The sequence below is a fragment of the Pteropus vampyrus genome, unplaced genomic scaffold (assembly GCF_000151845.1).
Source record: "Pteropus vampyrus isolate Shadow unplaced genomic scaffold, Pvam_2.0 Scaffold477, whole genome shotgun sequence".
NCBI lineage: Eukaryota > Metazoa > Chordata > Mammalia > Chiroptera > Pteropodidae > Pteropus > Pteropus vampyrus.
The window spans coordinates 1,636,421-1,660,057 of record NW_011889258.1 but is presented as its reverse complement, the minus strand read 5'-3'; the positions used below and the strand labels follow the sequence as shown (position 1 = coordinate 1,660,057).

At 31.8% G+C, this 23,637-nt stretch overlaps 1 protein-coding gene and 1 pseudogene across 4 annotated transcripts in view; both read left to right on the top strand.

The window, feature by feature from the left end:
• BRWD3 (bromodomain and WD repeat domain containing 3) overlaps positions 1 to 23,637 on the top strand; it is a 126,536-nt gene that overhangs the window by 78,250 nt on the left and 24,649 nt on the right. For all 4 annotated transcript variants that reach the window (XM_011382473.2, XM_023524575.1, XM_023524579.1 and 1 more), the window contains 17 exons: positions 469 to 694; positions 2,345 to 2,512; positions 4,589 to 4,769; positions 6,166 to 6,259; positions 7,106 to 7,255; positions 8,452 to 8,528; positions 9,123 to 9,291; positions 10,721 to 10,834; positions 12,993 to 13,100; positions 14,628 to 14,752; positions 15,663 to 15,745; positions 16,897 to 17,008; positions 17,988 to 18,049; positions 18,153 to 18,308; positions 19,272 to 19,392; positions 20,367 to 20,492; positions 20,579 to 20,657. In XM_011382473.2, the coding sequence (XP_011380775.1) occupies positions 469 to 694; positions 2,345 to 2,512; positions 4,589 to 4,769; positions 6,166 to 6,259; positions 7,106 to 7,255; positions 8,452 to 8,528; positions 9,123 to 9,291; positions 10,721 to 10,834; positions 12,993 to 13,100; positions 14,628 to 14,752; positions 15,663 to 15,745; positions 16,897 to 17,008; positions 17,988 to 18,049; positions 18,153 to 18,308; positions 19,272 to 19,392; positions 20,367 to 20,492; positions 20,579 to 20,657 (2,151 nt within the window). The remainder of the gene's footprint in view (positions 1 to 468; positions 695 to 2,344; positions 2,513 to 4,588; positions 4,770 to 6,165; positions 6,260 to 7,105; positions 7,256 to 8,451; positions 8,529 to 9,122; positions 9,292 to 10,720; positions 10,835 to 12,992; positions 13,101 to 14,627; positions 14,753 to 15,662; positions 15,746 to 16,896; positions 17,009 to 17,987; positions 18,050 to 18,152; positions 18,309 to 19,271; positions 19,393 to 20,366; positions 20,493 to 20,578; positions 20,658 to 23,637) is intronic.
• Positions 12,162 to 12,280, top strand: LOC111732648 (annotated as a pseudogene).

Below are 23,637 nucleotides of genomic sequence, written 5' to 3'. Positions count from 1 at the left end.
TTTTAGAATCTTGGAGTTGAAAGAGAACTCAGTCATTGAGTTCAGCTCAATACTTGTGTCATATTTGAGTGTCTCTATGCAATTGATATTTACCTGCCTCATCATTTATATTATACTCTATTCTTATTTGAATAAAATTAAGCAAGAAAAATAGTTATAAAGTTTTATATGATTTTTACAACTTAAATAAAAATACCTAATTTTATCCACTTTGTGTTGCTTTACTTCTTCCTATCCCAATTGGAGAAAAATGATATAGGGCCAGAAAGTAGGATTGTAGGGTTTTTTGGAAAAGATAGGATTATGATCTAGGTAATTTATTTCTACCTAGAAGAAACATATGGCAATAGAGGAATATAAGAGAATGCAAAAATTCTGATTTGAAAAATACATGTGCTCTAGGAATGAAAATAAGTGCTTACCTGTAAATTCCTTGTGCACATTAAATACTAAAAATCTGTCGTAAAGATTCCAGATCAGATGTTCTTCCACACGGATTATCGACCTCTTATCCGTGATGCCAACAACTATGTATTAGATGAACAGACACAACAAGCTCCTCATCTCATGCCTCCCCCATTCTTGGTGGATGTTGATGGAAATCCTCATCCCACAAAATTCCAAAGGCTAGTACCAGGACGGGAAAATTGTAAAGATGAACAACTTATACCACAGCTGGGATATGTGGCTAATGGTATGTTTTCTCCAGAACTAAATTTAAAATATTTTGCAAAATGTTGTACTTGCTGCTATTTTCTTTATGATATATGTGCCCTGCAAAACTCTGTAGTAGGTTATACTATATTTAACTTAATACTTCTGTTAGTGTTCAGTTGCATAATACTTTATACTTTACCAGAGTACTTTTACATTGTTTATCTCACCTGGACACAGATAAATGTACTAATGTGTCAGGCTTTTATAATTGATGAAATTCCACTGCTCATTGGTATTTTAATTTGAGAGTCCATAGTTAATGGACCTAAGAAGACAAAATTTCAAAAACCACAAACTGAGAAGTGGCTATTTACCTATCTACATGTTTGAAATGCAAGAAATACTGGATGTTGGGAGGAGGATTGTAAGTGTTTAAATAACACTGAATCTTGGAGGATATTGAGGAAATAGTGATGAGTGTAATACTTGATGAGAGGATAGTAGGATAAGACATTGAAATAAGCTATTCTCTGTCAAACCAGCTCTTCTGATCGACATATTTCCCTTATGTATGCTGACTCTTTCACCCCCCACCCCCATACCAGAATGCCTTCTGGTTTGTGACTTGTAGATTTTCTTCCAGGTGTGAGCTAATGAGTTATGGATTTGCAAATGGAATTTTATTTTCTTACTAGGGAATTTAAACTTGAATTGACCTTTATACAGTGAAATGTTACACATCCTTTTATGATCTCTGTTATAAAGATTTGTAAAACAATGAAATGGTGTTACACATATGTTAATAGTTACTTTGATGTCATATTATTAAACAAGGGGAAAAGCATGAATATTAAGTAGGAGATAAAACTAAAAATATCTGAATAAAAAAATCTATAATTCATCACATTTGATTTCCTATAAGTCCTGGTCACTTGGCTACTTTGTTAGATACCATTTATTCTGACTAGAGGATAAGATGAAAAACAAGTTGAAGATGTAGTTAAGAATGAAAAAGATCATAGAAATAAAATTTTTATTCAGAAGTAATCATTGAATTTCAGTGTACCATAGAGATAATTTGTCTATGATAATCATATATACTGAGATATTATCAAAAGACACAATATTTGAAAGACCATAATGTGATTTCTTTCAGAAAGGAAATTCTCATGAAAGAAAGATACAAAATATTTTAGGTATCTGTGGTTGACCTTGTTTAAACCTTACTCAAATCTCTACTCCTAACTTTTAGCTTGGAATATTCCATAGAGATATTCATTTTTAAGTTAATAATTTAATGAGAGGTGAACACACAATGTAAATATATATATATGCCTTACTGTTAAAATGTACAGCTGAAACTTAACTAGATTTCATTAACCAATGTCACCATTTAATAAATAAATAAATAAATAAATAAATAGTAATTTAATAATTATTCTTTAAGATGAGTAGGCCCTCATAATAATGTCTAATTTGGGAGTGTTGGTTAAGGCAAACACACAAGCTGACATATCAAAAAATTGTAAAGTTCTTTTGAAAGTATTTTGTTTTATACATGCTTAATTTTCATTTTAATCCTTTTGTTGTTGTTGTTATTTGCCTAGAAATTTATATATTAAGCTTGTTTTTACTGTATACCAAAATGCAAATAACTTAGCGGCTTTATTTCTTTGGTCTCATTAAGGTGATGGTGAGGTGGTAGAACAGGTAATTGGGCAACATGCCAATGACCAAGATGAGAGCATTCTTGATGGAATAATCAGAGAGCTACAGAGAGAACAAGATCTGAGACTAATTAATGAAGGAGATGTTCCACATTTTCCCATTAATAGATCATATTCTGCTAATGGTGGTAAGTATGTATATATTTGTAAAAAATATGATGAATGTACTTTGATTATTTTACTTACACCAATAATTACATGTGAGAAACATACTTGGTTTGTAAATTAAAAACAACTTTTTTTTGTTTTTGTTTTTTGTTTAAATTTATTTTTCAGTTACAGAAAAACATTTTTACTAATTTACAATTGTGGTATAAGATATACCACAGTGCCACAATCTCATTATCATTTATGGCTAAAATGACTTAGCATCTTTTAAATAATACAGGTGGTTTATTTTTATTTATAAAGTAAATATACAGTAGTCCCCCTCATCTGCATGGGATATGTTCCAAGATCTCCAGTGGATGTCTGAAACCGAGGATAGTACCAAATCCTATATACACTATGTTTTTTCCTATACATACATACCTATGATAAAGTTCAATTTATAAATCAGGCACAGTAAAAGATTAATAACAATTACGAAAAATAAAATGGAACAGTGATAACAGTATACTATGTTAAAAGTTACAGGAATGTGGCCTCTCTCTGAAAACCCATCTAATAACCAAGTTAGTTACTAAGTGATTAACTGGTGAGGAGTGTATGCAGCATGGATGCTCTTGACAAAGTGATGAATCCTGTCCCAGGGTGATGGAGTGAGACGGTTCAAGCAAGATTTCATCATGCTACTCAGAACATCATGCAATTCAAAACTTATGAATTGTTTATTTATTAAAATTTTCAATTTAATACTTTTGGACCATGGTTGACCATGAAACCATGGATAAAACTACTGTACCAGGTTTCTTTGGATAGATTTGAAATGCCATTAGTCAAAGAGATCTCGTCTAGTTCTATTTGCAATATTCATTTGTTTTGAATTTTTTCTGATGCTTATTTTAACAGTTGAATGTTTCCATCGCTATTTTTGTTTTATCTGCAAATACAACAAAAAGAAATTAACAGGGACCTTCCTCCCTTTCATTGATTATCAGTTTTGAAAAGGAAATTTTGACAGTTAATTTTTTTTTGTTTACAGTTTTTCTCTTACCGATTTTGAAAATCTTACTGAAGCTTTATTCAGAATCCTTTTTGTTTGTTTTATTAGATTTTATATATAAGTAAAACCATATGGTATTTGTTTTTCTTTTTCTGACTTACTTCACTTATAATATACTCTAGATCCAGTCATGTTGTCGAAAATGGCAAGATTTTGTTCTTTTTTTATTGCTGTGTAATATTCCATTGTATATGTATACCACATCTTCTTTATCCATTCATCTGTTGATAGATACCTAGGATGCTTCAATATCTTGACTATTGTAAATAATGCCGCAATGAACATAGGGGTGCAGATATCTTTTCGAATTGGTGTTTTCATTTCTTTTGGATGAATACCCAGAAATAGAAATGCTGGGACATATGGTGTATCTATTTTTTTTTTTTGAGGAATCTCCAAACTTCATAGTATCAGTTTGCGTTTCTACCAACAGTGCACAAGGGTTACCAGAGGGAGAGGTTGGGAGGATGGGTAAAAAGGGGAAGGGGAATATAGTCAATAATATTGTGGTAAGTTTATAAAGTAACAGATGATTAGTAGAATTAGTAGGTAAACACATTATAAGGTATAAAAATGTTAAATCAGGTGAAAATACTGTACATCTGAAACTAATAGGACCAATATAAGATTGTATTCCAGCTATACTTAAATAAAAAAATAAATTTAAAAAGAGTCTTTGGTCTAAATAAAGATAGAGTTAAGATTAAAAAACTGCTTTCTGAGCTAGTACTAATAAATATTTGTGCATCTACCAAGTCATGTTAAATTTGCTTTTTTATATTTACTGAGCATTTAGTAGATGACAGATATGAAAGTGCTTTGAAAAACATTGAAAGAGCTATAGAACCTTTAAATATTTATTGAGTACCTGCTTTATTCATAACACTATAAAAACCATTAAGGGAGTACAGAAAATGTTGAACAAAGGCATAGCAATATTGTCCAGCAGTATTATCTTTGAATTGCCTATTTTATTTAGAGCTCTGATCTAGAAAAGTTTGGTACTTTAGCTCAAAAAGTGTCTTTGTTTTTGTTTTAGCTCTGAGAAGTCCAAATATGGACATATCTTCTCCAAATATTGGACTTCGACGTAGTGGTCAAATTGAAGGTGTCCGACAAATGAATAACAATGCTCTTAGGAGCCAGATGGCCACTGAACGAGATCTCATGGCATGGAGCAGAAGAGTGGTGGTCAATGAACTAAATCATGGGGTTAGTAGGTGAGTCAATACGGTAACATTCATAAGAAAATGGAGAGCTTTGTTTTTTTGTAAGTAAATTAAAATGGTCTATGTTAGTTTTAATTTTAATAACTAAAGTATTTTTTTTAAATCCAACTGAGTTGTGCATTAGTTTTTCCAGGTTATTTCAGTTACTTCACTTCATAACAACTATTTAATGAATGTCTTCAATTTGCTTGCTTAGCTTTGTGTTAAATAGTTTGAGGAATACTGAAAAATGAAAATTATGATCTCTATGTCTTTGATGAGTTTTTAGTCTAAGTTAGAAGATGAGAATACAAATACAATTAAGTAAAAACATAAAACCATATGTGAATAAGTATGCCAGTGATATGTGGATCCCAAACTCAACAGCAATTCTGAGAAGGCTATCAACTTGATATTGGAGTAGTTTGAGAGTACAGTATAGATATATAGTAGACCCCAGTGCTTAGGAGGGTATATTTACTAGTGGCATTTAAGTAGTCATCCTTGGAGGATGAAAGGATTTCATTAGGATAAATTTCAAACTTAGAATCTCTATCCTTATGTGTAAACCTTAAGTAACATTTGCTTTAATATCAACTCTATATAATACACAGCAACTGGAAATAGATTTAGAAAAGAGAAAGGACATTGACAGAGAATATATAAAATCGATTTTAATCATATTACTTCCCTAACCAAGCCTTTTACCAACTCAGCCAACAAGCAGCAAAATTAATTTGGTTTTGCCTTTTCTTTCTTCAGCAGTAATAAGAAAAAAGGAGACCACTAATTTATAAACTGAATTCTACCCTCTGGCAATAGAGCAATTTGAAATAATTCTTTGCTCAAAATGTTAAAACGGGAATTGAAACTGGAATTAGATACTTTTATATCAATGTTTATTGCAGCATTTATTCCCAGTACCAAACAGTAGAAACAACTCAAGTATCTGTCAACACATGAATGGATAAACAAAATGTGATCCTATACATGCAGTGGAATATTATTTAGCCATCAAAAGGAATGAAGTTACAATAACCTGCTACGATGTGGATAAACACTGAAGACGTTATGCTAAGTGAAATAATAGCATTGAGTCCACTTATATGAAATATCCAAAATAGGCAATTTCATAGATACAGAAAGTAGACTAGAAGTTAACAGGGCTTGGTGGAAGGAGAAATAGAGAGTTATTTCTTAATGGTTATGCAGTTTATGTTTGTAGTGATGAAAATGTTTTGGAACTAGCGGTGACAGGTAAACAACATCATAAATTTCATTAACCACTGAATTGTATACCTAACAATGCTTCAAATGACACATTTTACATTTAAAAGTATTTTGTTATCTGATTATCAGCTTGCTTTTTGATGATTTTCTGTTACTTTGACCTTTGATTTCTTATTAGGATTCAGGAAGAATGTAGAACTGCGAAAGGTGACATAGAAATTAGTCTTTATACAGTTGAAAAGAAGAAAAAGCCATCTTATGCTACCCAAAGGGTGAGTTTAATTTGGGATACACTATTTGCAAATATTTGCAGATAACAGATTTTTGAAAGGCTATAGGTGCGTATTAAAGGACTATTGAGTACCTGCTTTATTCATAACATATAACTCAACCCCAAATTGAGATATATGGTTATTATTAATAAAGATAAAATTACACAAAGTCGAGACTATCCCCAAAATTCTAGGACATATGGTCATTGTAGGTATAGGCAATTTGTATTAAAATACCATTTTTATATGGTTAAAGAAGAACCTTAAAGTTACTGCCTGATTACTAATCACAATGTAAAACAAATGCTCTGGTACCCTAGGCCAGAGGTTGGCAAACTACTGCCTATGGCTATATCTGGTGTACTGCTTATTCCTACTAATATAATTTTATTGGAACCCAGCCATACTTATTTATTTTATATTGACTATGACTGCTTTCACACTACATAGAGACAAGTATTTGCAACATAGATCATATGACCTGCAAAACCAAAAATGTTTACACTTTGGCCCTTTATAGAAAAAGTTTGCCAACACCTGCCCTAGGCACACTCCTGGCTTGCTTAATCATACAGGAGCAAAATCTAATCTATACATTGGGAAGATTTGTATTCCCAGTAGAAACTGCTAAGCAGCGAATAAAATTCCTGTACTCCATTTGGTACCTGGTAAGCTCCTTACTAGTACTCCAAGGTTAATATGTATAAATACCTTAGGTTTCCTTTTGGAGGATTTATTTCTATCCCTTAGCTCCACCCCCACCCAATTGATTTGCTTTATATATGTTCATTTGTGTATGTTCATTGAGTCTGTCATTTTTTTAAATGTTTTCCTTCTGTTTTCTAGAATGATTATCAGCCTAGCTGTGGACGGTCTTTACGAAGGACGCAACGTAAGCGTCAGCATACTTACCAAACACGGTCGAACATAGAGCATAATTCACAAGCACCATGTCAAAATTCAGGTGTACAGGAAGATTCAGATAGCTCCTCAGAGGTTAGATATCTGATATTATTTACTCAATGTAATTTTTGTTTCCCATTTAGTATCATCTCTTTGGGCTTACTTTTAAGGGTCACTTCTTTAATAGAAATTCATTTTAATAATTTTCTTATAAGAGGATTATTAATTAATAAGGTATTCAATAGACAAGTTTGAGGATTGAATTCCTTTAGCTATCTTTTCTGATTTGTACCTAAGATATTATCTTGGTTGAGGGTATCAAACATGCCAGCAAAAGTTTGGCTTTGGGACATTGGGAAAGTGGTGAGAGGAAATCTGCCTAGAAATGGAAAGAAGTGGAATATGGAAAACAGTGATAACTGGTTATACAGTCTCAGAACTGGTTGACTGTGATCAGCACAATATACAAGTTTTCTGTTATTGTTGACTTCACCAATCATAGAGGTTACTGAGTGATGATTTTTCTCAGACTATATTTTTCATGGTAATGTAATAAAGAGTATAACAATTCTTCATGTTCTTCTCTTCTTCAGTCCTTTCCTTTTGTTCTCTTAACTGTAGTTGTTAAGTAAATAGTGAGGGTTTAATTATGCTTTGACGATATATGGTACCCCATTCTTCTCTAACCATTCACAATTTTTTAAAACTCTCATTGATGGTGTCCTTCCTATCTCCCACAGGAAAATCTTGATCTGAAAAAGAATGATCACATATTCAAGAATTGATATTACTTTTTTAATGTAATAATGATATTATGCTTATGTTTTTAAAAATAATCTTAATCTTAATAACTATTTGTAGTTAGAATGTTTCTTTTGGTCCACTTTTACTTCAGAATAATCCTTGGGATATGAGAAAGGTTATCTATTCACTCCACTTTGATATGTTTGAAATTTTACATAATCAAAAGATTAATTTTTATGAAGAGTAATTATATTAACTTGGTGGAGGTATATAGATATATATTTTTTAAATTGTTTTAACATATTAAGTCTTTGAAATAATGAAAGATGTCTCATACCAATAAGATAGTAGATGGCCAGAAAATTTTAAATACCTGGTAGGCTTAGTTATGAGTTACAGATATATGAAGAAAATGATGATGTACATTTTAACTAGAACATTCTGAGGGGGTGGATACACAATTTGTTATGGAACATGCAGTCTGCGCTAATTAATAATATACCGTTTAATAACCATACATCTCAATTGCTGGCTCTTTGTTTCAGGAAGATGAAACAGTTGGCACAAGTGATGCTTCTGTAGAAGATCTTGTTATTGAATGGCAAAGTGAAAGTTCTTCCAGGTAGTGTTAATGATTTTGATGTCGTCAAAATTATTTGACAGTTTTAAAGTGTAATTATGTTCTCATAGGAATTTGCTAAGACCAGAGTTAAAATAGTATTTTATGGTAGAAAGAGAACTGGGTTGGAAGCCCAGAGACCTGATGTTTTATCTTGGCTCTGGCAATATCTTTTTGGGCATGTCACTGTGGGCTTTAGTTCCCTCATCTGTAAAATAAAATCCTTTGTAAATCCAAGAATTTATATGTATACATATTATATGTATTTATTTTAGTTTTAAAACAACTACGTTTAACTATTTCCAGTGAAAAAGAGCATCTTTATTTAAAAAAGCTTTTGTGATTTGGACAGGAACTTTGAATTTCAAATTCTGTTATGGGAAGCTAAGCATTGTACTTTATCCAAGAATCATTTCATTTAAAATCACTTAGGTGATCATCAGAATTCTATATTGATATTTTCTTCTCTTCAGTTAGAGCAGAACTAAACCATATTATTTATAATGTTATTTGATTATAAAATGATCATCTTCCAATTCTGAGGCAAAACTATTCCTTTTCTAAACTTACTTATTCATAATTTTGATTTATTTACAGTGATTCATCAAGTGAATATTCTGATTGGACAGCAGATGCTGGAATAAATTTGCAGCCTCCAAAAAGACAAACCAGACAGGCAACACGGAAAATATGCAGCAGCTCTGATGAGGAGAATTTGAAGTCACTAGAAGAAAGGCAAAAGAAACCTAAACAGACTAGAAAGAAGGTTTGTAAGTTTATAGGTTGTTTTTATTGTTTTTGTTTTTGTCCTGATACTTGAATATTTTTTTTAGCATATTTTTTAAATTTATATATATATTTTTGGTAACATTAGCTAATGAAATCCAGGAAGTTTCAGGTGTGCATTTTAACAGTAAGGCATATATATATTTACACTGTGTGTTCACCTCCCATAGTTAGATTTCTTTCTGTCACCATATATTTGACCCCTTTTACCCAATCTACCTCCCTCCTCCTCCTTCCCCCCTACCCTCTGGTAACGACTAGTCTATTGTCCATGTCCATGAGTCTCTGTTCGTTTGTCCTGTTCATTTGTTGCTTTTAGGTTTATATCCCACATATAAGTGATATCATGTGGTTTTCAACTTTTTTTATCTGGCTTATTTCGCTTAGCATGATTATCTCAAGGTCCATCCATGTTGTCACAAATAGAAGTATTTCATCTCTTCTTATGACTAATATTCCATTGTATATATGTACCGCATCTTCTTTATCCAATTATCTATTGTAGGACGCTTCGGTTGCTTCCATGCCCTGGCCACTGTGAATAATGCCATTATGAATATTAGTGTGAAATATCTTTTCAGATATGAGTTTTCAGATACTTGAATATTTAGCAGTAACATTTTTCTCTAAAGATAACATTCCATTTGAGAAACTAAGTAAAATAATTTAACATAAATTTAAGATATAAAGAAATTTTAAAATTTTTCTCATCAAAAGTACAGTCTAGAACACCTTATTGTTATTAAATTAAAACATTCACAATTATTTGTTAAAATGTAATTGAGTTTTAAATAATAAGCCACTATAGTATAAAAGAGTTACTTTTGTCATGTCATCAGTCATAATTTTCTATGCATTTTTGACTTGTAAAATGGAAGGGTATGATAAATGGAGTAGTATTCTTTTTCATTTTTTTATATGTTTTTACTTCAACCCAGCGATGGTATTTTTTCCAACTATAATTTTATTTAGATGATGTAAAGACTTAATTCACATATTTCTTTGAATATTAATTTAAAAAATTTATTGTGTATGCATTTGGTAACCTGTTGCTTTAGTAGACAGAATTAGCTTTTTTGATTGCCACCATTTTATTGGCAAAAAGTTACTGTGTCACTTGTATTTGAATTCATATGGCATTCTAAGGACCTGAAGAGTAAAATTTGCAGTTTTTAGATAGTATAGAGTATCAGATTATTTCGTCAGCCAAAACTGAGCAACATATTAAGAACTCACTTGAGTATTTTATTGATATACATGTTGTGCATCATTAATTGGTAAAGAAAAATGTTTAAAATTTGTGTATTTTGGGTTTCATTATAACCTAGTGTTTTTAACATTCTCTACCTATTATTTTTATACTACTGTTAATGTATTTATTCTTTATATATTTGTGAACTATATTTTAGAAAGGAGGACTGGTTTCTATGGCAGGTGAGCCTAACGAAGAATGGTTTGCCCCTCAGTGGATCTTGGATACTATTCCACGACGTTCTCCATTTGTCCCACAAATGGGTGATGAGGTAATTGTTATCTGTTATAACCCTTTTCTCTTAGAACCTGATGAACACTCACTTTAGTCAGTCTTAGGGCATTTATATTCTCAATTCTATTATGGTTATGTGTACAGTGTCTTAGCTGCTCTGATATTTCTTGTGGATCGTGTCTGAATCTTATTAACCTTTATATCCTTTGTAGGGCCTGGCACAGAGCCTTCAGTTTAGTAGATGTGCTATGAACATTGAGATAAATTGATTGGCTTGTGACGTCCTGAAAATAATTATCTTTATCTTTTTTTATCTTAATTGCCATGTAGTAGAATCAAGTATTTTGAGTCCTAACTCAAGTCCTAATATTTTCCAAAATGAAGCCCATGCTCAACCTGATAGAAAATATACTAGAGGATAATTACCCCTTTTGATGATTAGGGGAATATCATTTACAAACAAGGCTTTAAATTGTATCTGGTGAAAAAAATTTATTTTTTATTTTTCTTATGAAAATTATAGTAACGTAATATTTGAGCTCTAGTTAGCTTATATAGTCTCTGATATATTGACTAATCCTTTTTGAGTGATTAAATGCTTACACACAGTTTTTAATATAAGACTAATAGTAGGAATATAATGTTGTCATCATAATAAAAGGAATAAAACGTTGCATATAGTTCTAAAAATCTTGGGACCAATAAAAATTTCACCAAACCTTTCTATAATTGCCTGTTATAGATATCTTGTGCCAGAGATCGCTATCTAAGTAGTTTTATGAATAAGCTGATACTTGCTGATTACCTTTTGATATTAAAATATTTTTCTTTCATAGGTGTGTCTTGTAACTATTAGACTTTTGAGCAATGTTTGTTTATGTGGTTATTTTAGTAGAACATGCTCTGATGAATACTGTATCAAAAAAAACTTAAAGAGCTTTTTGGGGGGCATATCCGAACCCACTATTTCTTATATTTATTGCCTGTTTTTATGGAGGTTTAAGAGGGATAATTTTGAATTAATCTTAGAAGACTATAGAACAAAATAAGGATCTGTATACTCTTATGATCTGATGAAATTCCTCTCTCATCTATTTGTTGAGTACAGGAATAAATATATACTAAAGGATATCTAAATAACATGCTCACTATTGACTTTTTTCATCTCTACAATTAAGTTTATTTACTAATATTTAAATCTTTTTAATTTTCTACTTGTATTTGTAGCTTTTAGAAATTCTGACTTAGACATTGGTGGTTGGTAGAGTATGTCAATGTATTATTGAAATTTCATAGTATGGTATTTTTTATGTTGCTTTCTTCTGTTTATTTATTTCTACCACCTCTTTAAACTTATTGTGGGAGTCTACGACCATGCTACCCTGAACAAGCCCAATCCCATCTGATCTCGGAAGCCAAGCAGGATCGGGCTTGGTTAATACTTGGATGGGAGACCATCCAGGAAGACCAAGTGCTATAGGCGTAAAAATAAATTAATTAATTAAAAATACGGGATTGTAAGCTGCTCAGGTCCTTGCAATCTGTAAGGTCAACCAAGGGTTGCTTTGCCTAAAAAAAAAAAAAAAAAAAACTTATTGTGGAGAAAGAAACATTTTTAATAAATCAGAATATGGTAGTGGTCTTAAAAAAGGTGAAGGATCTTACCAAGCACTTGGGTTTATTTTCCTTCCATACAATGCCAGTTCTGATGTTCATTCTTATAAAAGAAAAATTTTAATTTGTCTAGAAATTATTCTATATAGTAGCCTCCAGTTAGAAGAGAGAGAGAGAGTGTGTGTGTGTGTGTGTGTAGGCTGACTATTAAAATACTTAGAATGTCAACTATAATTTGAAATGTAGAACTATAAAATATGAATAAATATTTAAAATAAAATAAGGATTTCGTGTACATTTGTCATTAGTCTGTTTCTTCAGAAATGCTGAAGCTGCTGGGGGAAAAACTTCATGTGCAGTGTTTACATTATGCAGTACTTATAGTACTTATAGTGCAGGTCCATATAGACGTGAGTACTGAATAACATTTGATAGTGACAAGTACATTGTACACATTTTTTTTCAAGTTTATATTTATGTTTGTCGTAAGCAGAAGAGGACATTTGTAGGAATATATATTGGGATGTATAGAGTTGTTTAATTGGACACCGCTGTTTAAGACCTCATGTTTTTTGTTTTAGCTTATCTATTTTAGGCAAGGACATGAAGCTTATGTGCGGGCTGTAAGGAAATCAAAAATATACAGCGTTAATTTACAAAAACAGCCGTGGAATAAAATGGATCTCAGGGTAAGTTTTCCAAGTTCATAAACTATGCAGTTGAAGTAGCTTTGGAATTAAGTTACTTTCCTGTAGGGTTTCCCTCAGTTTCATGCATAGCTCACTGTTGACTGTATGTTGATATATAATATTCTTGTACAGCTGACTGTTATAGGTCATAGTTTATGTTCCCTGAAATTTGTATGCCACCTAGTATCCTGATTATTGGACCTAATTTCCTAAGCAAAGCAGTAGTTCTCTGGTGTGGATATTTTCTTCAAAAGCCTTGTATATCCTGAAGGTTCTATAAACTGACCACATGTGTAGACTACAAACACCCTCATGGTTCTGGCAGCTTTAGGGTATAGTAAATATCATAAATCCCAAGAAGCTCAAAACTTTGTGGTGCTTTATGGATTATCTCTTTTGATATAGTACCTATGTAGCTACATGGTATTGATTAAAATATGTATGTATATTTTTAGAGGATTTTCTGCCTATAAATACATATTCATACATATATATGCACATACAGAGAGACAGGGATACATATACCATTTCTATGTAGGTTTACACTTTTTTTTTTTACTTGGAAAACAAGAGACTAAAGAGCAATTTTATAGTCGTTTTCTAGGTAAATGAAGGGTTGTTGTGTGATGATGCTTAGCAGGAAGGATTCAAGAGAGAATGTGTATATTTACTGAAGTAAAGATTCAAACACTTGTAAAAATTTGATTAAGGTTGTAAGATGCTAAATATCTTATCAAGTGAGTTTTCCATAATTATCTTCTGGGAGATAAGGATGCTACCATCTATTCTGAATCAGGTGAATGTTGAATTCTGGTTTTGTTTTTATTTTAGAATCGGGAATGAATAAAACATGATTTCTTATTTTAAATTCTAACCCTGTGGTTCTAGGAAATTGTAAGAGGTAACATATTAGTGGTACAAAACCTAAGCTTTGGAATAAGACCTGAATTTCAGTCCTAGTTCTGCTGTATACCAGTGTAGAACTTTAAGCAAATCACTGTACCCACGAGGTTCAGTTTTGTCATCTATTAAGAGTATCTAATCAATCTATAAGGACAGTATTGTAAAATAATACTGTAAGCATTCAAAAATGCAAATCATTTCCTTAAACATACATGTACATTTCTACTTGCATACTTACCTACTGTATTTCTGTTAGAGGAGTGATTCTTAACCAGGCAGCATATCATAGTCTCCTGGAGGAGTTTTAAAGAAAATATATATGATTGAATTATACCCCAGACCTACTGAATTCTATTCTATAAGAGTAGGGTTTAGGAACATAAATTTTAAAAATTTCCAAAGGGGATTCTGCGGCTTATCCTTGATTTAGAGCTCTGCACTAAACTACAACCTGTTATAAAAGGTCAACAGCCATGTCTTATTACCTTTAACACTTAGTGGAGTGCCTAGTATTTAGTCGTTATTCACATAATTTTTAAATTGTTCAAATAATATTGAAATATGTAAATGTTAGGCATTTGTTTATATTGAAAGTAATAGTTTATTGGTTTTTTTCATGAATAGGAACAAGAGTTTGTTAAGATTGTAGGAATCAAATATGAGGTTGGACCACCTACACTATGCTGCTTGAAGCTTGCATTTTTGGACCCCATTTCAGGCAAAATGACTGGAGAGTCTTTTTCCATTAAGTGAGTAACTTTGTGTGTGTATGTGTTTTAATCCCTATTATGTATTCTTCAGAGTACAAGACTTGTTGGGAGAGAAAACACTACAGCGCTATAGGCTTTAGAGTTTTAAAGACCAAGGCTTAATGTTTAATTCTTGTTTTGTTTCTTTACTTAATAGTGCTTGCTCACGCTAGCATGTTCTCTCTCTCTCTATCTCTCTCTCTCTCTCTCTCTCTCTCTCTCTCTCTCTCTCTCTCTCTCTCTCTCTCTCTCTCTCTCTATATATATATATATATATATATATATATATATATAAAATAGCTATATATACATATAGCTATTAATGTGTGTGTATATATAGCTAATGTGTTTTTTAATGGAGTGTGTGTGTGTGTGTGTGTGTGTGTGTGTATCCATGAGGAAGTTATTTCTCTCGTTTTTTGCCTTCACCTGTAAAATGGGAATCTTAATATGTTCCTCAGGATTGTTGTGAAGAATAAAAGAAAAACCTTTTTAAGTACTTAACAGTATGCATGAAACATGCTAGTTGCTTTTATTTCTGTTAATAACAGTAGGAATAATTAGTCAATGGCATGTTTCTGAGAGTGAGTTTGAAATCTAAGACAAAAGTATTTAGTCGTTATTCACATAATTCATACTTTTATTAAAAAGTCCTTGGTAAAAAATGCCTTGTATTAAACTTAAAGAACCTTCATTGATGTCTTTATATTATTGAAGTGATAATAGCAGTAAGCAGGGCACTCTGAAACAGATCAAAGCAGATGGGGTTTAATTTAAGTAAAGGTACTTTAGGGACGTTGAAGTTTGTAACATTTTGCTTAATGGCTCCACATTTAACATATATCCTTAGATATTAACAGATACTGTTATAATTGTATATTGATTCATATGTGCTTTATTTTCTATGCAGGTATCATGACATGCCAGATGTCATTGACTTCCTTGTGCTACATCAGTTTTATAATGAAGCCAAAGAAAGGAACTGGCAGATTGGTAAGTATAGACTTCTTACTTAATAACTATTAAGATTTAGGTAGATTAAGTAACATTTTAAACTTTGATTTAGTAGAAAGAAACTAGTTTAACATGTAGCTGGGAAAAGCTGTTAGCTAAATTAGAAAAATTAAGTTAAAAATTTCTTTTCAGATATGTTTAGGTGATTTTTTGCACATTGTCATAACCTCTAAACTTTCTGCAAATACCTACTCTATTAGAATACAAATCCAAGGTAAAAAGAAAATTATCAAATGTCAGTTGCCCTACAATAGCGTATTAACACTTTGGCTCTTAAAACAGACCATTACTGATTGTAGTTTTCTTTCTTTCTCTCATTTCTCTCTCATCTCTCTCTCTCTCTCTCTCTCTCTCTCTCTCTCTCTCTGTCTCTCTCTGTCTCTCTCTGTCTCTCTGTCTCTCTGTCTCTCTCTCTCTCTCTACCTCTCCCCCTTTCTCTACCTCTTTCCACCCCTACCCATCTTTTCTCCCTCTCTCCCCCTCTCCCCCTTTCTCTCTCCCTCATTCCCCCTTTTAACCTCTGTGCCTCACTTCGTTATCTTTGAAATGGGAATCACATGAGAACACATTTGTAAGGCTGATATGAGCAATAAATGAATTGATATATAGAAAGCGCTCCAAGTGGTACCTGACAACAAAGTAAACGCTATTTAAATGTTTGCTATCAGTACTTTTAAATTTTCTCCTTCCTTATGTGGAAGAAACATTTTTGTCCACAATGCTTTGGTTTTGTAATTTTTAGCTATTTAGAAACAGAAAACTAGTATGAAGAGATTTTTGAAAGCAAAGAAAAGAAGAAACAACTATAGAAATATACGTACAGTGCAAGAAGGAATATGGCTAATGATGATTCCAAGTAATTGATAAAAGTTAAATTATACATGATAACATTTATTTAAGAAGACATGGACCTATATGATTTATTTCAGAAAAATTGCTAGTACCTAGAAATCAAAATCCTTAAAGATAGTGAAATATAAAATTCACTTATCTGGAAAGCTCAGATTGAAACCTCTTAACAATGCTAGTTATGGAACTACTTCCATATTCAACAAAAAGTAGCAATTTAGAGTGGGAACGGAACTATTATTCTCAAGAGCACCTTTTAAGAATTTCTGAAAATATTATAGGTGATAGATTCCGCAGTATAATAGATGATGCCTGGTGGTTTGGGACCGTGGAGAGTCAGCAGCCTTTTCAACCAGAGTATCCCGACAGTTCTTTCCAGTGTTACAGTGTTCAGTAAGTACAATTATGGTCTTTTATGCCTGATATAATACTGTAGTACTATATGGACTTTCTGTAAATCTTACCAGGAAAAATACCTTTTTATCTGACTTATCTAATCTTATAAGACCTATACCTGTAAAGAAGTAATCATAGTAGCTATAAGGAAGGAATTTGATGATAAACCTTTTGGTCCACTATGCTAAAACAAGTAAATGTTCCTGCTAAAACAAAACAGGAACTGAAGACTTATTTCTCCCTCCCCTATGCCTGTGTTGTCTCTTAAATATTTTTTTTGACAAGAATTATGACTTATTATTTCATAAAGAATACTGGAATTAATTCAGTGTTTAAAGTAATTGTTACAGCTGGAATATAGCAATGAATATTAACACCTAGTCTACTATTGAATGGTGTGAATTCTAGGTGGGTGACTGACTGCATTATCTTTGGATGTGATATTTGTCTACAATATCTGCTTTAGTTCTTCATGAAATCCCAAAGTTATAATAGTCCTGATTAATGAAGTTTCTAGTCAGTAACAATAGAAGAAATGTTTAATCTGTGACTATTGACTTTTAGTCTCCATATTGCAGATCAAAATGGAATTATAAAAATGTAGGGATTTTATAATACTTAAACTGTTAGGATAAAGTAGATTATCTCACAGAAATAAGTGACCTATTAGATTGGCTTTTTTTTAACCTGAAAGGAATTTTCCAAAGAGATCTTTTTATTCTATACCCTGGCTTAACATTAAATATATCATTGATTGGAATTAAGAGTAAGCTTCCTGCTGTCTAAGTTTCATATTGATGGACCATGTTTTCTCTATTAGAGGTTTATTATTATCTTTTCGTAAGCAAAGTTGTACTTTAAGGAAAATTGTATTACCCTTTTTCAAATTTCATCCCCAAGAAGTTATGCAAAGTACACTAGTATATAAAATAAGTGTAATGTGAATTTGATTTGTATCTTGTTATTTTTTTAATAGCTGGGACAATAATGAGAGAGAAAAGATGAGCCCCTGGGATATGGAGCCAATTCCAGAAGGAAGTAAATATGCTTTTAAAAATGAATTATAATTCTTCTAAAAGAAAAATGACAATAGCATGATATTAGACACTAATTATTTCTAATTTTTTATCTTAATACATAGCTGCTTTTCCAGATGAAGTTGGTGCTGGTGTTCCTGTGTCCCAGGAGGAACTTACTGCTTTGCTATACAAACCCCAAGAAGGAGAGTGGGGGGCTCATTCCAGAGATGAGGAATGTGAACGAGTTATTCAGGGCATCAACCACCTTCTTTCTCTTGGTACGGTGAATGTGAAAGAATATTAGAAAGATGGGAGGGAACAAGGACAACCAGCAGAATTTTAAGTTCTACAAAAGGAAATGCAGTTTCTCACTGTACGCTTTTAACTCAAGAGGCACAGTGATTCTACTTTTAATGTTAATGTTTTTATATTAATAAAATTACTTGGCCAAAGTAATAACTGATAAACTTTTTCAGTTCTCTGGTGGCTTATAATAGCGAAGGCAGGTAAAAGGTGTCTTTTACTTTCTTGAGTCATTTTGACTCTAGTTATTCCCTGAGCCTAACTTTAGATGGGTTCTTTGGTAAAGATAATAGGTGAGTAATGTATTTTGCTCATATAACCATTTATATTTTCTAAAACATATCATTTGAGACATTTGGCATTTATCCAGAAAAGACATAAATTTGATGTTGAACACAGTTCTCCTTTAATTTTGTCTCATCTTAACTGATTTGAACCACTGTATCATGCATGATTCATAGATATTATGTCAAAATAGAATAATAACATTATAACAGTATTGGTCTGATATTTGCATAATTGAATCATTATTTTATTTTTGTAGAAAGTATATGGCCATATTTATTAGAATTTTAAATATATATACAATTTGACTGAAAACCTAGGAGTTTATAGACATAAAATCACCAGTACATAAGGATAAATGTACAAGGATTTTTTAATTTTTTAATTTTTTTTTATTGATCTCAAGTACATAGTACATTGGTTAGACATTTATATAGTTTATGAAATGATCCTCTTGATTGCTTTTTCTCTCCTATGGCTCTACACCTAGCCATCACATTACTGCTGACTGCATTCCCTATGCCGTGAATCATCATTATTTTAGAAATAATGTATATTGCCCTTCCTTCTGGTTTATGTATGAGTTTTGTTTGTTAACATGAAATGTTAAATGTTCTTTATAACTGCCTTTTTTGATTTTGGTAATATTATAGATTTTGCCAGCCCTTTTGCTGTTCCAGTGGATCTCAGTGCCTATCCCTTGTATTGTACTGTAGTTGCTTATCCAACTGACCTCAATACCATCAGGCGGAGACTTGAAAATCGCTTTTACAGGTCTGTTTAGTTTTATCATTGACTATAAAGTTTATAGCTTTATGTCTTTTGCCTTCCTTTTTGCATAATGATACACAGATCTGTTTTCAAAGTATAAAATAATCATTCAAAAGACCCACTTCAGATTTTCTTCTAAAAATTTAGAACACTAATTGCCTTTCATTTAATAGATTATGAGTCTTCCAGGGTAAGAAGAGGTATGGAATGAAGTACAGACCGGAAGTTATGAGTAGTACAAATCATGTGTGAAACAAAAATTAAAAGTTTAAAATTTTAGTTTATTAAAGGTAGATTAAGTGGTTTGTGGATATATCTTGATTAAGGTGCTACAAAGACTTGGAGCATGTTTAAATCTCTTATTGAGGTATTAAGCAGCAGTTAATTCGATTTAATTACCATGTATGTGCAAAAAGAGCCAGGTTATTCAGGCTATGTTTTTTTCTTTAGTTTTAGTTGGGAGCGCAGTGACTATGAGAAGGAAATGGAGGGCAGCTTTTGGTACCTTTCTCACCCTGGAGTTCACTGGGTCCTAACAACAGTTATTCCATAAACTTATTATAAAAATAACCAATTGGGTATATTTTATAACATTACCTATAATTTCATCTGATAATATATATCATAAAAGTAACCAGATAAAAATCTGTCCTTTTATATAACCTGGTTTCTTTTTTCTTGCTCTTCCCATCTCTTCCTCTGCCAACTAAACATTCTTTTGACTTTATCAAAACAGTTTGTTTTGTTTGTATTTGGTCAAATCACTATTTACCCATAATATCCTGGATCAGTTCTTTTCCAAGTTTAAATATGCAGTCCAGGAGTTCTAAGTTTTTGCCTGTGCACACACATATGAGTCACACATATATATTGGAGCATCATAATTTAAGTGCCTAGCTGTTCTATGTTATATATTCCTAGAAAATACTTTAAATGTATCAACCGAGAGTAATGGAGGGTATTTTTTAATTTCACAGGAGAATATCAGCATTAATGTGGGAGGTACGCTACATTGAACATAATGCCAGGACTTTCAATGAGCCAGACAGTCCTATAGTTAAAGCAGCCAAAATTGTAACTGATGTCTTACTTCGATTTATTGGGTAAGAAGTAGTTTTATCTTCCATAGGGACTGACTTCTGATTTTTTAAATTTATTGAAATGTATTTTGACTTATCATATTTCTTAGGGACCAGAGCTGTACTGATATACTGGATACTTATAATAAAATTAAAGCAGAAGAACTAAACAGTACTGATACAGAGGAGGTAAGAATTGTAGCATGATTAATAGGCATGAATTCCTTTTCTGTTAGTATTACATATAGATGTTATCACTGGCTATGAGTGATGAAGCAGATTTTTAAAAGCTAGCTAAACATCTGTATCTTTTTGTACTAAACTATTTAACTTGTATTTAGATGACATATAAGAAAAATGTAGTAATGCTACTGTATTCAGAGACAGGTGTCTAATCATCCCGTTTGACTTAGTGGGTTTCAGTGATGAGAAATCAAGACTTCATTTTACAGCCCTTAAAAACAGGAAAAAGCACTAAGTATTTTAAAACAATGGTTGTTAGTTGGTAGAAATTTAAATAAGGATTTAGTTTCTCCGCAGTATATATAAAATATTAACGTATTTTAAAATTTCAGTTTTCAAAATCTACATTTTTAATAATTTCATGGAGTTGCTATTTGATTTCCTTTATGGAAATTTGCTAACGTAAACCAGTTTTTCTTAATGAAATGAAATTAGTATTGTCAGCAAACCCTCACATATCTGATTTCCTCACTCAGCCATATCCCTAATGTACATAAAGCCATTTTTGACTAGAAGTTATAATAGAAGCAAAGACCAAGATAAGAGGCTGAAACAATAATGAAAAGTGAGAATTCAAAAATCTTCAGTGGAAGATAATTCATCTCATGGTTGAATAACTCAAATATGTTGGCTTCTGTTGTAGTGGCTGTTATACCAAGATGTCATACATGTTTATATTGTCTTTACTCTCATTCACCACAATGGCAAATCTCCAATGTTTTTCACTCTTTAATGAAAATGTATCTTACTGTAAAATGTTGTATTATTGGAGTTAAATGTTATTTGCATAATAAAAACTCAAATATGCCAATTAGATATTATTCTCCTGGAACCAATGAAAAATATATCATTCTTATGCCTATTATTTTCCCTGACCTTTCATATAAAAGCATTTTGACTCAGTATTTCATGTTGTGAGAATTTCTCCTCAGCGTAGCACTAGTTGGATTAGAATAGAAAATTAAAGTAAAAGATAAGTCAACAACTTTGTGTGTGTGTGTGTGTGTGTGTGTGTGTTTTTGTGAGAAAACTTAAGTTCTACAATCTTAGCAAATTTCAATTGTAGAATATAGTGTTATCAACTATAGCCATCATGTTTTATATTAGATCATTAGATCCTCAGACCTTATTCATCTTATAGGTGAAAATTTGTATGCTTTTACCAACCTTTCCTTATTTCACTGACAACCCAGCCCCTGGCAACCACTTTTCTATTCTCTATTTTTATGAGTTTGACCTTTTTTAAGATTCTACATATAAGTGATACCATGCAGTATTTGTCTTTGTCTGGCTGTTTAACTTAGCATAATGTCCACCAGGTTCATCCATGTTGTCACAGATGGCAGGGTTACCTTCTTTCTCAAGGCCGAATAATATTTTGGTATGTGCGTATGTGTGTATACATCACATCTTTATTCATTCATCTGTTGACAGACACTTAGATTGTTTTCATATCTTGGCTATTTTGAATAATGCTGCAGTAAACATGGGAGTACAATTTTATCTCTTCGATATCCTGTTTTCATTTCCTTTAGATATATAGTCAGAAGTGGGCTTGCTGGATCATATGGAAGTTTTGTTTTTGTTTTTATTTTGAAATTTGAGGGAACCTTCATACTGTTTTCCATAGGGGCTTGACCAATTTACATTTCCACCAACAGTGTACAAGGGTTCCCTTTTTTCCATATCCTCTCTAGCACTTGTTATTTCTTGTCTTTTGGATAATAGCCATTCTAACAGGTGTGAGGTGATATATCATTTTAGTTTTGATTTGCATTTTTCTGATGATTAGTGATGTTGAGCATTTTTTCATGTACTTGGTGACCATTTGGATATCTTCTTTGGAAAAATGTCTATTTAGTTCCTCTGCCCTATTTGTAATTGGATTGTTTTTTTGTTTGTTTTGGTTTTGTTTGTTTGTTTTTTGCTATTGGGTTGTGTGAGTTTTTAAAGTATATTTCGGATATTAACTTCTTATCAGATATATTATTTGCAAATATTTTATCTTTCGTAGTAGGTTGCCTTTTCATTTTGTTGATGGTTTCCTCTGCTGTACAGAAAAGCTTTTTAGTTTCATGTAATCCTACTTATTTATTTTTGCTTTTGTTGCCTTTGCTTTTGTCAAATACAAAAAAATCATTGCCAGGTCTGATGTCAAAGAGTTTACCCCCTGTGCTTTCTGGAATTTTATGGTTTCATGTTTCACATTCAAGTTTTTAATTAATTAGAGTTTTAAGATAGGAGTCAGTTTCTTTTATCTATCTATCTTTCCTTCTTTCTTTCTTTCTCTCTCTTTCTCTCTTTAGATATATAGTCAGAAGTGGGCTTCTCTCTCTCTCTCTTTTTTTTTTTGCATGTGGATATCCAGTTTTCTCAGCACCATTTATTGAAGAGATAGTTCTTTCCCCATTGCATATTCTTGGTTCCTTTGTTGTAAATTAATTGACTGTTTATGCATGGGTTTATTTCTGTGCTCTCTATTCTGTTGCACTGATTTATGTGTCTGTCTGTCTTTTCTTTTTCCAATACCATACTGTTTTGATTATAACTTTGTAATATATTTTGAAATCAGGAAGTATGATGCCTCCACCTTTGTTCTTCTTTCTCAAGATTGCTTTGGCTTTCAGTTAGGAGTCTTTTTTTGTGTGTAGGTCCATACAAATTTTAGCAGTGTTTTTTTGTTGTTGTTTTGTTTTTTTTTCTATTTCTGTGAAAAATGTCATTGTAATTTGATAGGAATTGCATTAATGAATCTGTAGATTGCTTTGGGTAGTATAGACATATTGATTCTTATAATCCATGAGCACAAAATATCATCCCATTTATTTGTATCTTCATCAATTTCTTTCATCAGTCTCATATTTTACAGGTATAGATCTTTCACCTCTGTGATTAAATTTACTTCTGAGTATTTTATTCTTTTTGA